The 14,575-nt window shown below is 36.7% G+C and overlaps 1 protein-coding gene across 2 annotated transcripts in view; it reads left to right on the top strand.

Moving 5' to 3' along the window:
• The window catches only part of PIK3C2G (phosphatidylinositol-4-phosphate 3-kinase catalytic subunit type 2 gamma), a 328,570-nt gene that overhangs the window by 32,037 nt on the left and 281,958 nt on the right, over positions 1–14,575 (top strand). For both annotated transcript variants that reach the window (XM_060305870.2, XM_030841385.3), the window contains exons 5-7: positions 326–428; positions 4,880–4,950; positions 9,272–9,335. In XM_060305870.2, coding sequence (XP_060161853.1) covers positions 326–428; positions 4,880–4,950; positions 9,272–9,335 — 238 coding nt within the window. The remainder of the gene's footprint in view (positions 1–325; positions 429–4,879; positions 4,951–9,271; positions 9,336–14,575) is intronic.

Genomic DNA, 14,575 nt, shown 5'->3' with positions numbered 1-14,575 from the left:
TGCCACTAAAGATCCCGCATGCTGCAGTTAAGACCCGGTGCAGCCAAAATACATAAATAATAAATAAATAAATAAAATATTTTAAAAAATATGAGGAGAGATATACGTATATATACATATTAGATAGATGATAGATAGATAGGTAGATAGATAGATAGGTAGTAGATAGATAGGTAGATAGATAGATATAAATAAAACTAGGGATAGATATAAAACTTTTAACCAGACTAAGTTTCAAAAATAAAAGCAAATCAAGTCAGGGAGGAGAACATATACTTGGGGAAATTATAGGAGGAAGTAACTGTATATTTTTTTTCTCTTTCAGCGATCACTATTTGGGAAGCCACAGAATATTTCAGAAAAATAAATCTGTTATTCAACTTAATCTACAGAAAAATAGGGAATCTCCAGGAAAGTTATCTCGAAAGGTAAGACTTTCTTAGCTTTGGTTTCAATTAGCAAATGTATTACTTTAAGGATAATATTCCCATCCTTACGGATTGTTGCCATTTTGTGATTAAAATATGTTTAATGAATACATATTTATTTGAGTATATTTACTGAAACATAATATTTATCTTTATGTCTGTTAACAATTTGGACTGAAGCAATTACATGAACACACTACTGCAACCTCAGTATGATAAATCTACTAGTCTCTTGAAAAATCATTTATGAGTAACTTATTAATGTTATCTTATTCATACTATCCATGAATCCACCAGGAAATGAATGGAATAGAAAAAGTAAAGGGGAAACCATGGAAGGAAGAAAAATAACACAACTCTTGTTCTATCTGAAGACTACGGTGGTGTCAACACAGTTTAAATCAGGACAGATTAATATTCATAATATATATAATAAAACTACTTAGAAAGGGATTACTGTGCTTTAATGACAGTTTCATGGTGTTAGATATAAATTTTATTCCCTGTGTGGTGTCTTGAGTTACTTCAAACCCAAATTGCACAGTATGCAGTAAACTTTGATATTTTAGCAGTTTTTATCTGTAGAATCTTCCAATTACCTGCTTTAGGCAAAAATCCCATCACCCTGTCATTTACATCAGATAACAGACTTCCAGTGCATGACTTTTTTTTTCTAGTCTGAGGTGCTTCATCATAAAAAGTGTCAGGTGGTGCATTAGGTTGCAATATATCTATGTGGAACATAACATAATGAGGCCAAAAGAGAGTTGTTTAGAAATGTCTTTTGGAATTGGTACCCAGCTCAGCCAGTGTTGACAGCTCCAGGGCCATGCATCTGAACTCTCCACAAAGAAACATTATAAAGTACAACTAATACCCTCAGTATTAATAAATCTAAGAGTCTTCAAATTGTCCTCAGTGTTGATGAAAAGACTGAAATTATCATGTTTCATTTAAATGGGGGGTGGGAGAGAAAATGTATAATTCAAATTTCTACTTGTTTAGAAGTTGTATATTGTTAAAGAAAAAAGAAACTATCACATTGGTAGTAATTCACAAATCACACATATTTCAGTTTCATGTAAATTAAGGTTTATTCTGAAATGCATATAACTCCACTATTTTGATGTAATATGTATCCAGCATATATTTTACATCTGAAACTTAAATATTTCTATCATATTTACTCTCTACAATTCCACGTGTCAAATATTATTAAAAATAAGGACACTAGGGCTTCCCTGGTGGCGCAGTGGTTGAGAGTCCGCCTGCCGATGCAGGGGATGCGGGTTCGTGCCCCAGTCCGGGAAGATCCCACATGCCACGGAGCGGCTGGGCCCGTGAGCCAAGGCCGCTGAGCCTGCCCGTCCGGAGCCCGTGCTCCGCAACGGGAGAGGCCACAACAGTGAGAGGCCCGCGTACAGCAAAAAAAATAAATAAATAAGGACACTAAACCCCAGCGTGCTCATGACTTTCCTCAGGTCACATTCATGGAGCTGGTAAGTAGAGGACCTTGGATTTGAGCCCAGTCAGTGAGTCTTCACATACCTTATGCTACCAATTTATATTACAAAAACACTTAGAACTTATGGGCTACACTCAAAAGTTTTAGATGTGGTTTCAGAGCAATTAGTCAAAATTCTACCCTTATGTTTTTTTGGTGTTGTTTTGTTTTCCACAGCTTTATCCACATACCCCAATGTCTGGGCCATGATAGGTATTCAATGATAATTAACCACATTAAGTATATATTAGGTGCCAGGCACTGTTATTAGGGCTTTACATGTATTAATTCATAACAGCCCTAAAGCAAAAACAATAGGATGTTAGACTATATGATATTTTAGTCTTTTACTATTAAAAACTGTAAAACTTTATTAATGTTAGTTAAGACACTTAAAATTTCAAAAATTTACTCATGATATTGAAAATATTGAGGAGCATAGACATTGGTGTGTTATGTCAAAATGATGTATATGTTGCAATCTGATGCATCACACTTTTCTTGTAAACTTTTAATACCCATTGAGTAGATTAGATTATAATTTCAATTGAAAACCTTGTATTTGAAGAAAATAAAAAATAATAATAATAATTGCCTTGTTTTATAAAATATTCTTTCAGGAATAGACATAGTATGCTGATTAATTTAATATAACTGAGAAAGTTTATCAATTTGTGACCCTTCTTCATGGTCTGAATTGCTATATTTAAAATAAATGACCAACGATTTTTTTTCTTTTATATATCTATGGTAAGGGAATGGTGAATGGTCTTCTCTCTTATTATTTAAAATAATGTCAAAATTATCTATGATTTTCATAATTTCAGCTGTAAGCTAAACATTTATGAATAATTAAATTTTCTTTCTAGTAAAACAACATAAAATTGGCTTGATAATATTCTTTTTATATAATATTAGGAATATAATGATAGCTATCATTCTATTAAATTTATTGACACCATCAACTTTCAGTAGATATTTCAGAGTATTCTAATTGTAAAAGGCATTGCAAAGCTCAATTCATCTTAGATGGCTTTTCTATTTTAAACTCACTTCTATTACACTGATATATAGTGATTTAATTCATGTTCCATGAGATTATTCATAAAACACCTTGACAGTCTTTAGAAATCATCCTATATTTCAAAATTTTTAAATTCCTGTCTTGATTAGAAGTGATGTGAATGGCTGACACTTTTTAAAAATTTTTTCTTCCTTTCTCTCAAGTTTGATCAAAAGTATTGCCAACATTGTAGACATTAATCATAAAATTAAGATTTCTTTCTAGTTCAAGGAAACATTCACAAAACATTTACAGCAATAGATTTCTGTATGAAAAAAAAGAAAAAAATACCTTTATGTTTTTCTTAAGACAAAGGTATGGCCCTCACTTTTGGAGAAAAATAAATTGCACAATATATTCCATGGACAACTGCTCAAACTTTCCTCCAACTCTTTGAGATCCTTTAGATAAAATTTTTTTCTTGTTAAGTCACTGTATGACAATGGACAATTCCCCCTCCCCCAAAAGTATCTCTGGAAGCCAAGTAAAGTGGTTTTTAAATGAATATGATTATGCTATTCAGAAAGATTCAAATAAGTCATATTATTTATATGCCGCTTTGGTTTTAACTTCTGAAATAAGGCAAATGCCAAATACTACACTTCAAATCTGACTATCTCTATTCTGGCTCTGGTTTTCACTCTCTATTTTCCCTTCCCTTTCACTGTCCTCTCCATGCCTAAAGTTTTGCTTTCTCTACTGCAGAAAAATTTGTCTTAACCACTATGATACTTTCAGATTTCATCAGCCATTGACTCTAGAGGTAAATTCCTACTGAGTAAGCCTCATGTTTTCAAGCTCCTTAGCATTTCTACAAAGCATTCTTTTTTCATAGCATGCACTCAAGGTATTATAACAATAACCTTATTCTTTCCATGTTACTTAGTTTCCTTCTTCTTTCTCACAATACAACCCAATATAAAAATTAATTTACCTTTGACCTTAAGCCATGTAAAGGTTTTCCTTCTGATGTTTTCTGTCAGAAATTCTAATAGGCAGCTTTAAAAATACATTGTGTGTGTACTGACATACAGGATTACATGCACCCCAGGCATGGAGGGACTCATTCAGCTGTCAAACTTAACATCACTGTGTGGTGAAAAAGTGCAATTATGATGGAGTATATTTGCATTTTCTGCAGACTTGCATAGGGTTTTCATGGATGCCCATTCCAGAAGAGCTAATCAAGGAGTTATGACGTGAGTGTGTGTGTGTGGGTGTGTGTGTGTGTGTGTGTGTGTGTGTGTGTGTGTGTGTGTGTGTGTGCATGCATACATGTGGACCAGAGGACTCATAGTTTAAGATGAGTAGTTCCTGCTCATCTTGGGAGAAAAATACAGTGCCATCTGATAACTCCTGGAACTTACACCTATCAGTAGTTGTCTTTCATCAGCATAATTGAATGTTCATGAGATGGAAGGTTCTCTTATGCTGACGTTTTGGTGGCAAGGTATGGAAAATCTGAAAAAAGGAGGAGTCCATTCTGTGTCTGCCGGCCAATGTGGCAAGCTGTCAAGTCTTATACTGCCACGGATTTGTGGCCTAAATGTAAAGAAAATGTGCACGTATGTGGGAGAACTGGTGTCTGAAAAACTGCCTTCCTGCTGGGAGAAATTAATGTTTGACCTTGGTGATGGCAGGATGTTTTTCAACTATCCTTGGGGTTTATCCTCAACCAAAGCTCAGCTTTCTGTTTGACTTTTGAAAAGAATGCTTATACAGTTGAGGAGAGTCTTATAAGGTCTTTAAAACAAAGTATTAAAATGATAAATGAGAGTTATCAAAAGAGGTGAATAAAATGACAGCAGGAAGTTATGGACCTATTTTTATCTGGTATTCGTTCCTATTCGCTCTATAAATATTAATATATTCTGCTGTCTACAGCATGAAGATGACCACAGTCAGTTTTATCTGAACCAACTTCTAGAAGTTATGCCTATTTGGAAAGTATCCAGGTAAGACATTTTATTCCTGTTCCAAGACTACTTTCTGACTGAGTTCTCAAGTGCCAAATCACAATATTTTTCAGTTGATTGTAATAACTGTCCTTTCACTAGTACTGTGGAAGCTATTGTACTTTTAATAGATATCTCCCTTTGGCAAATTCTGTTATTAATTATCTATTCTTCACAGCTATTCAGATACATCTGAAGAGCTGCTAACACCTTCCAGAACAATCTAACATTCATTTAAAAATATCTCTGCTACCGGTTATTACATTTTCAAGGATTTTTTTCCTCATTCATTTTGTAAATTTGATTGTGCATGTGTCACTAAGCTCTTTGTATAACTGAATTCCCATAGTTTGAAAGTCACCATATCCTGCTTTAAATTCCTTTCTGGAACACCCTGAAAATAATTGGTACATTATAAACAGAGGAGTGTGACTTCAAATTGGAAAACTCAAGTGACAGCAAATGAACATATCCTAATTGAGTCTGATATCTCAACATATGCATGTATTATTTGAAAGAACAAACCTATCAGGAAGCTAACGTTGGGAGAAGATATCAGTGCTACAGGCTGCCTTTATCTGGAATTAAAGTTGTTCTGAGTTGAATGAGCAAAAAAGGGAGTGTGGGAGGTATGTCATAAATCTCTAAAGCACAGCCTGATAGAAGAATGGGTTTAAATTGTATTAATAATAGCTATCACTTCCTGGAGTTCTAATACATTTTGTATATATTGTCTCATGTAATTCTCCCCACAACCCCATAACAATACATATTATCTTACTTCAGAATCAAGGAAACTGAAGTTCTGGAAGGGTAAATAACTTGCCTGGGGTCGGCTGCTCAGTTTGTTAGGATTCAAATCAGGGCTGTCTGCAATTTGCAAAGGCCACATTCTTTCATTAAACTATCATATCTTTCCCTTTTTTTTCCCTTTTTTGTGTCTTTCTCCCCCCCTCCCCCCCAGTATTCGGTCTCGTACCATAAAATCATAGAATGGGTAAAACTTAAGAGGACTTTTGATATAATTTAATCCAAATTTTTACTTTATTGCTAATTACATGCATCAGATAGGTCCCCATCAAAATGGCATATTAAACAAAGGCTGTATTCCAAAATAAATTTATAAATCAACAACTACCACAACAACAAATGCAGAGAGAGGCATCAAACCTGACAAATTCTTTAAAAATTGGGGAATCCCTGGGAATCAGAGACCTGTTTTGAACTGTTCTGTGGAGGGCCGTGACTTGTAGGTGGCTGCTACCTAGTGTACAGAGAGACAAAAGGAGGCTGTGAGTCCCATAGGATTTATTCGCTCACTTTTCTTTTTTTACTGTATTTTTTTATTGAAGTATAGTTGACAGACATTTTTTCATTCCTTTTCTTCTTTTTGTTGTTCCTCCAATTGGGTAATTTCAAGAAATCTGTCTTTGAGTTTACTGAGTCTTCTGCTTGGTCTAGTCTATCAAATTCTTCAGTTCAGTCATTGTATTCTTTAGCACAAAGATTTCTGTTTGGTTCTTTCTTATGTTTTCTACCTCTTTGTTGAATTTCTCATTCTTTTCTTGTATTGTTATGCTAAGTGCATTAAATTCTTTTTCTGTGTTCTCTTGTGGTCCTCTGAGCATCTTTAGGACAATCATTTTTAATTGTTTGTCAGACAATTCTTGTATCTCCATTTCTTTGGGGTCAGTTGCTGGAAGTTTACTGTATTCTTTTGGTGGTGTCATATTTCCCTGATTCATTGTGATCTTGTAGCCTTGCAAAGCTGTCTGTATACAGGAAGAAGCAGTCACCTCTTCCAGACTTTATGGGCTGGCTTCAGTACGGAAAGACCTTCACCTACAGGCGAGGGCCAACTGGAACGTGCTGTGACCCTGGGCCTAGTGGTGACGGGCACCAAGTGCAGGGCTGTGAGACAACGCCAGGTCGGGGGTGGGGGGTCACGATGTCTCCTCAGCTCAGGTCACTGGGGTCCACAGCATCGACAACCGTGTGGTCCTCGGTAAGCACTGTGGGGGGGATCTGCAGTAGCTGCGAGGGCTGTTGCGATCCTCAGTGGTGCCTCCAGGTCCAGCAGCTAGAGACCAGGGCAGGCAGCAGTTGCTGCTGGAGCTGGTGGTGTACATACTCACAGCTCTGGGCGCCAGCTGCAGGCGCCTGTGGAGTGGCAGGGGCTGGCTGCAGACACTCATATAGTTGGGGGGTGGGGGGCAGTGCCAGTCTCAAGGGTTAGGACTAACTGTGGGTGCACTGGCAGCTGCAGGGATCCTGGCTGTTGGAGTGCAGTTCTGTGGCTGCAGTCTCTCTCCATGGGCACGTGCATGGCAGTAAAAGCCAGTGACGAGAGTCAGGACAAGGGTGTGCAGGTGCACAGCTTGGGGGCTAGCTGCAGATGAGCCCAGTGGTGCAGACCAGTGACAGGAGAAAGGGCCAAATCTGCCCCAGACACAGCTGTGGGGATCTTGGCTGTCAGTGTGCACTCTCATAGGTGCCAGATCTCACCACAGATGTGCACATGGCAGTGGACGTCAGTGACAGAGGCCAGGCTAGTGGCATGCAGGTGCACAGCTGGAGGGGCTGTTGGAAGGGGTCAGTCATGGGGAATAGACTTGCACCTTGCACTTGAGCAGCCACTGAGGCCTGGGCTAGCTGCAAGTGTGGATCTCAGGGTCTGGCAGGGGCAGTGCAGTGGAGGAAAACAAAACCAATGAAATCTACAGGGGGTCTGTGGCAGCTGTGCTGGCTGTTGGTTTCCTCAGTAGTGAAAGTTACTGAGGCTTTCTGCAGAGCAGCCGACTGGGATCCATGGTAACTCCCACTGCATGGCTGATGCTGGTAGCCACTGCCCTTCTTCCTTGTTCTAGCCACCTTTATCCATCTCAGCTTTGCTGGTCTCTGGGTGAGATGAAAGCAATGCAGGTCCTTCATGCAGTGTCCCACAAGGATGGGGAAGCTGCTCGCTCACCCCACTCCTCTTTTCCAAGAGAGGGGAACTCGTTCTAGCAGGGCATTTCCCTCTTGGCACTGAGCAGTGTTGGCCTGGAGGATGGGTTGATGCAGGCAAAATGAAGCTATTCTCTCTTCCCTCTTTATGGAATTATTCTCAGGGCTTTTTTTTCCCCCACTGTGTTGTTGAAGTTTCTTGGGTAGTTTCCTGAGCTCTCCCCAGAGCTGTTTTTGTCCGTGGATAGCTATCCGTTGATCTTTGTTAGGAGAGAGAGGCCAGGATCTCTTATTGCGCCATCTTGGTGACCCCCAGGACTTTGCTTTCTGAAATACAATATGCTACTCTGCCTGCCTTCCTCAGACCACTTTATGATGTGATGAGACCAAGCACTAGAGCGCACAAGCTTTGATTTCAGTGTCCCTCTTCTCTGACTTGACTTCCTCTTAGCAGTTGGGCAAATCACATACCTTCATTGGTTCCTAGGAGTTTTCTATAAAATAGATATAATACCTAATAGAAAGGTGCTGAAGCAGGTGAATTCTTGAGGGTTTTTTCTTTTTAAATTTTAGGATGAGGTTTTATATTAAACTCCTCCAATAGCTAAAATCTTTCACAGTTCCTTTCCAACTCCTCCATGGACTTTTACATATTCTATGCATTTTGTCTAACTAAAGTGGTAACTTAATAAAGACTGAGAAGGCAGCTACTGTAAAATATATTGGTGTGTTTTTAACACTGTGCTTTGTGTTGTATGACTGATTATTCAATTCAATTCAGGAGTTTTCAGGACAAACAGGAAGGGAAAGTTAATAACATTTGGGAAAATAATTTTAAACAGTGAAGCCAAAAGAATCTCTGCTCAACTCACGTCTATTCCACCTAAGTATAGATAAAGCTGAAGCATTAAGAGAAGCTTAGAGACAAAAGCAAAAATACCAGAAAACCCAGAGGTTTGGTGTCAAAGACAACACCATCTATGATAAGTATATGTCATTAATTCTAAAAGCAATTCTCTGAAAAGTTTTGCATATTTCTCAATTTATTTGTCATTATCTGCTTATGAATCCCTTTGCAACTTATATTTTAAATTAAGAGTAGTTTGATATAATGAACAGTCTTTCAGAGGTTTGGTTAAGTTGTCATGGATTTCTCTGGAGTTCTAAAGTTTTCAAATACGTTTGTAGTCTATCAAGTTATACCAAGTTTATAAGGTATCCATCTGAAATGACATTTAAAAGTATGTCAACAGTAATCCTTTTTAAACCATGTTTGCTATAGAAACATGGACAAAGCAGAACTTGTGATAAATGTGCTAAAGTTAATATAAGTTTTCCTACCCAACTTTAAACAAAGTTCTTTTTTTCTTTCCAGACAATGTGTCTCAACAGTAATCAAAAAATATGACTCCCACCTGAAATACCTATTGAAAACCCAGGTATTAACTTTTGTTACTTCTTTAATTAATTCAATAAGATTTTATTAATTTTCTACTCTTTTTTCTAAAGCTTTGCAAGTTTCTGGAGATACAAAAATGAATAAAGCAGGGGGTCTACACTTGAGTGACTTTCATTCTATCATGGCCAAACAGACAAGTAAACAGATGTGTGTAATAAAGTGTCATAGGTACTATGAAAGACCTATGTGTATACAGGACACACAAAATAGGGTTATCAATTTTCCTTCTTTGATCTGAGTATTGAAAAATAACTAAGCCAGCCAGAGAAAGAGCATGGTAAGGAAAGTGGGAAGTAGGGATAACTTTAAGCATACAACAACATGAACAGAGCAGGTAGCAAACAGCCTGGTGTGATTAGGAAACTGTATGTACTTTGGAATGGCTAAAATTAGGGCTCAAGGTGACAGCCTGGAAAAAGACCAGATGAAAGGGACAAGCAGGAACCAAGTTACTAGGGTCTTAAGGACATTTTATGGACAATTTAATGATTTTCTAATTTATCAGATGATGACATAGAGCCATTATGCAGGGCACTAGAATGACAGATGGGTGACTGTAGTACATTTCATTAACCCAAAGAAATGAGGAGGGCATGAACAAAAGCTCTACTATAGGGTAGGACAGGAGGAGACAGATTCATAACAGGTGAAAATCTGTAATTTACATGATTTGGTGAAAAACTGTGAACAATGAAAGAACACAGTGTTTAGAATACCTCCAGATTCCTGGCTGCTGACTGACTGCATGGAGATGTCAATTAACTAAAACAGTGAAGATAGGAGAAGCTAGCTTGGCAGGGAACATAATGGATTCAGTCCAAGACTACTGAGATTTGGCCACCTATTGGGCATCCAAGTTGTAGTCACCATTAAGCAGATCATTTCTTATAGCTTGTTCTTCCAGGGAAGGATCAGTCTTCCACAGATAAAACATTGTATGATTACAGAAAATGAGGTAAGAGAATGTGTTGAAAACAAGACTCCTTTTTCCATTAAATAAAATAACTCTTGATATATATAAAAGGATACAGATCTTAAGTAACTACTCCTAATATTAAAAGACAGTAAAATGTTCTGAAAATAAATTATATTTCTTGATGTAGATACCAAACTCATACACGAATTCCACATAAATATGTAAAGATATGGTGATGACAAATACACAGCTCATATTCCTTCCCAAATAGTTATCCTCTCACTCTGATTCCATTTTTCTTTCTTGAGCCTGGCCTGAATCTGGAAGTTTAAAATGTGGAATGTGAAAAAAATTCACAATTAAATTAAGTTTCATAAAAGTGTCATAATTACTACTTCTTTGTCATAGTCATTCTTTCTAGCATAAAATTTGAAATTTACCAGGTACCCAGGGCACATTAAGACTTCATTCCTAGATCATTTATATCTCTTGACTAGACACAGATATACTTTTGAGGTTATCATAACTTACTTATGGATGAATTTTAATTATCTAAATGTCTCAGTACTGCTCATGTATCATAGATATCTTTTTACAAACACACAAACACCAATTGTTAAGAATCTGTAACAGTTCTTAATTTCCAAATATAGAAGTTTGATCATACCACTTACATATGAAGCCTCCAATGTTTTCACTTTGAAAGAAACCAATTGTTCCAAAATGACTGAAAAGTTGGCAAAACATCAAAGAAATACTATCTTTATATTATCACTGGCAAATAGTTATTATCACCCACATCTGAATTATTTTATAAATAGGCCACAGTGTCTGCAACTTTCCACATGAACTTCCCCCAAAACAATGAACTTTTTAAATGACATTCTTCCTACGAAGCATCAATAGCTAAATATCTAAGAAATGAGGACAGACTGTGATATTATCAATTCACAATTTTGTACTTTCTATTTGTTTGACAAGGGCATTAAGTAGCATTTCATCAGCCTTGAAAACAGTACCAATTTGAAGAATAATTTTTATATTTCTCAAACATGGATTATTACATGATTTGAAAAAAAGTAACAAGCAGGCTGAATAAATATGCCATGATATTACTGAATAATATGGATAACAGTAATTGCTATTAACATATTTTAGACTTATTTCAGATTGGGCATCCTAACTATTATGTTTGTTAAATGGCTGATTTTGTAATTTACATAAAGCTTTTTCTTTGGGCATTTTTTTCCTCTCTTCTACTCATAATTAATGAATGTCTTCTGTATTCATGCTATATTCTGAATTCATCTCTAACATTTAGGAGAAATTAAGAATAGAAGAAAGAGAAAGAATTTTCCCCTAAGGTATTACTTAATGTTTACTTAGTACAAATTACTGAACTATTTACTCACTGGAATCAACAGAAATCAAAATCAGAACCATGCTCTGAAATTGCTGATGATCTAGTTGGAAAGACAGAATATTCACATAATGCACACAGAGTGGTGTATGTACAGGACAAAGCAACGTAAAACCAGATTTCAATCTAGATGGAAGAATCAGCTTCTGATTCAAAGTTGCTTTTTCCTAGTAGCCTCTAGTGCACTGTCTCCAAAATTTTATTTAAATGCCAAGTAGGACCTTTAGAGACAGTTAGCAATGTCTACCACTGATGACAAACCTACACTAGGATCTAGTAACTGATGAACTAATTGTAAACCAGATGGATCTGGATTGAGAAAAATCTATTCATGCTTCCAAATGTAGTTTGGCTTCATGAAACATCTGCCTGGTGTGAAATGAGATAAAGCCTCCAAACCCTTTACCATCAAGCCCATGGCTCAGAGGATGTACCAACTAGATAATCAGAAAAATATAGCACCTCTATTATTCAGGTATAAGTAATTCAATGAGGAAGGCAGAATAATTCTTAACTCACACTTTCCTCTCCTCAAGACCAAAATCCAACAATATTTAGCCTCGAGAGAGAGACCAAAAATTCCATTTATAAGGAGAAAGAAAGGGGGCACATAGGGATCTGATAATATATATTTACTTTTTTAGAACTGAAGCTTTCTTAGTAACAAGCAGATCAATTGTTGGATTTTCAGAAGTTTTGATATCAAACATAATTTAATCAGAGTGGCAGTAAAGACAGAATTTAGGGGCAGAGATTCCAAAGTCAGGTAAACATATTTGCAAACCCTCTGCCACTAGGGAAGCTTTTATTCAGCCATCCTTGAGTTTATATTATTCATCACTAGAGTGAAGATAATAAAATAATGTGATGATTTTTTAAAATTAACTGAACAGTAGATGTAATGTGCTTAATATTATATAGTGGCTGGAAGATAAAAAATGTTCAAGAAAAGATAAGTACAAGTGTTATTTTATTGCTATTAGAGTTGTTATTTTTAACACTATTACTAAAGTATAGGATTTAGAAGAAAAATGTCACAAAACTGATTTGCGTTCACAACAGAATATAAGAGGTCGGAAAGGAGTAAAAAAATCATAAGAAGAAAACAGGGTGAAATGAATTGGTAACAAGGACCAGCTGAAAGGTCACAAAAGGAGAAGTCAAAGACATGAAGGAGAAAAAGTCAGGTTACAAGGGAAATAAAACACCTTTGCAGAACTGGAACCTACCTTAGCAGAAATAAAGGGCAGATTGAAACACTGCCAGACATGAAGAAGAAGAAAACTGAAAGATCTTCAATAAGGAAGATAATCACTAACCAACATAATCTGCATTCCTAGTGAGATGCAGAATTAAAGGTTTTTGTCAAAAGAATAACATGATCTGATGATTTAAGATTTGTGCAGTGAATTATATAATATACAAAGAACATACACACATACACACACATACCCATTAAAGAACTAAGTAGACTATCTTATTACACAATAAGTTTGGTACAAAATATTGCCAATATCATAGGATCTGCTTTTACACCACTTCATATCTCTTTTCTTCTACATAAGAGATATCCTTTGGTGAAAAGCCATGTTGTAGCTTTTCTTTGCCATTTAAGCACCAAACTATGCATCCATTATCAATACAGGCACCTCAAAGATATTTCAGATTCAGTTCCACGCCACCACTATAAAGTAAATATGGCAACAAAATGAGTCACATGATTTTTTTGGTTTCCCAGTGCATATAAAAGTTATGTTTACACTATACTGTGGTCTATTAAGTGTGTAATAGCATTATGTCAAAAAAACTCCACAATGTACATACCTTAGTTAAAAAATAATTTATTGCTAAAAAAACGTCAACCATCATCTGAGCCTGCAGTGAGTTGTAATCTTTTTTGCTGATGGAGGAGGCTGCCTTGATGTTGACGGCTGCTGACTGATCAGGGTCGTGGTTGCTGAAGGTTGGCGTGGCAGTGGCAGTTTCTTAAGACAACAATGAAGTCTGCCACATTAATTGATTCTTCCTTTCATGAACGATTTCTCTGTGGCATGCAATGCTGTTTGACAGCATTTTACCCACAGTAGAACTTCTTTCAAAATTGGAGTCAATTCCTCTCAAACCCTACCACTGCTTTATCAACTAAGTTTATTTAATATTCTAAATCCTTCATTGTCATTTCAACAATCTGCACAACATCTTCACCAGGAGTAGATTCCATCTCAAGAAACCACTTTCTCGGCTCATCCATAAGAAGCAACTCCTCATCTGTTCAGGTTTTATCATGAGATTGTAGCAATTTAATCCCACCTTCAGGCTCCACTTCTACTTCTAGTGCTCTGGCTGTTTCCACCACATCTGCCGTTACTTCTTCCACTTAAAGTCTTGAACTCCTCAAAGTCATCCATGAGGGTTGGAATCAACTTCTTGATTCCAACTCCTATGAATGTTGGAATCCTATGAATGTTGATATTTTGACCTTTTCTTTTGAGTCACAAATGTTCCTAAGGGCATCTAGAATGGTGAATCCTTTCCTGAATGTTTTCAATTGACCTTGCCCAGATCCATCAAAGGAATCACTATCTATGGCAACTATAGCTTACAGAATGCATTTCTTAAATGAGCACTGGGTTCAACTTAAAGTCACCAACTGCATTAGCCCCAAACGAGAGTCAGCCTGTCCTTTGAAGCTTTGAAACCAGGCATTGACTTCTCCTCTTTAGCCATGAAAGTCCTATGTGGCTTCTTTTTCCAAGAGAAGGCTGTTTTGTCTACATACATTGAAAATCTGTTGTTTAGTGTAGCTACCTTCATTAATTACCTTAACTAGATCTTCTGGATACCTTGCTGCAGCTTCTACATCAGCAATGCTGCTTCATCTTGT

Source organism: Globicephala melas, chromosome 10 (genome assembly GCF_963455315.2).
Source record: "Globicephala melas chromosome 10, mGloMel1.2, whole genome shotgun sequence".
Classification (NCBI taxonomy): Eukaryota; Metazoa; Chordata; class Mammalia; order Artiodactyla; family Delphinidae; genus Globicephala; species Globicephala melas.
The sequence above is the reverse complement of the archived record's forward strand: the minus strand, read 5'-3'. Positions and strand labels throughout refer to the sequence as shown.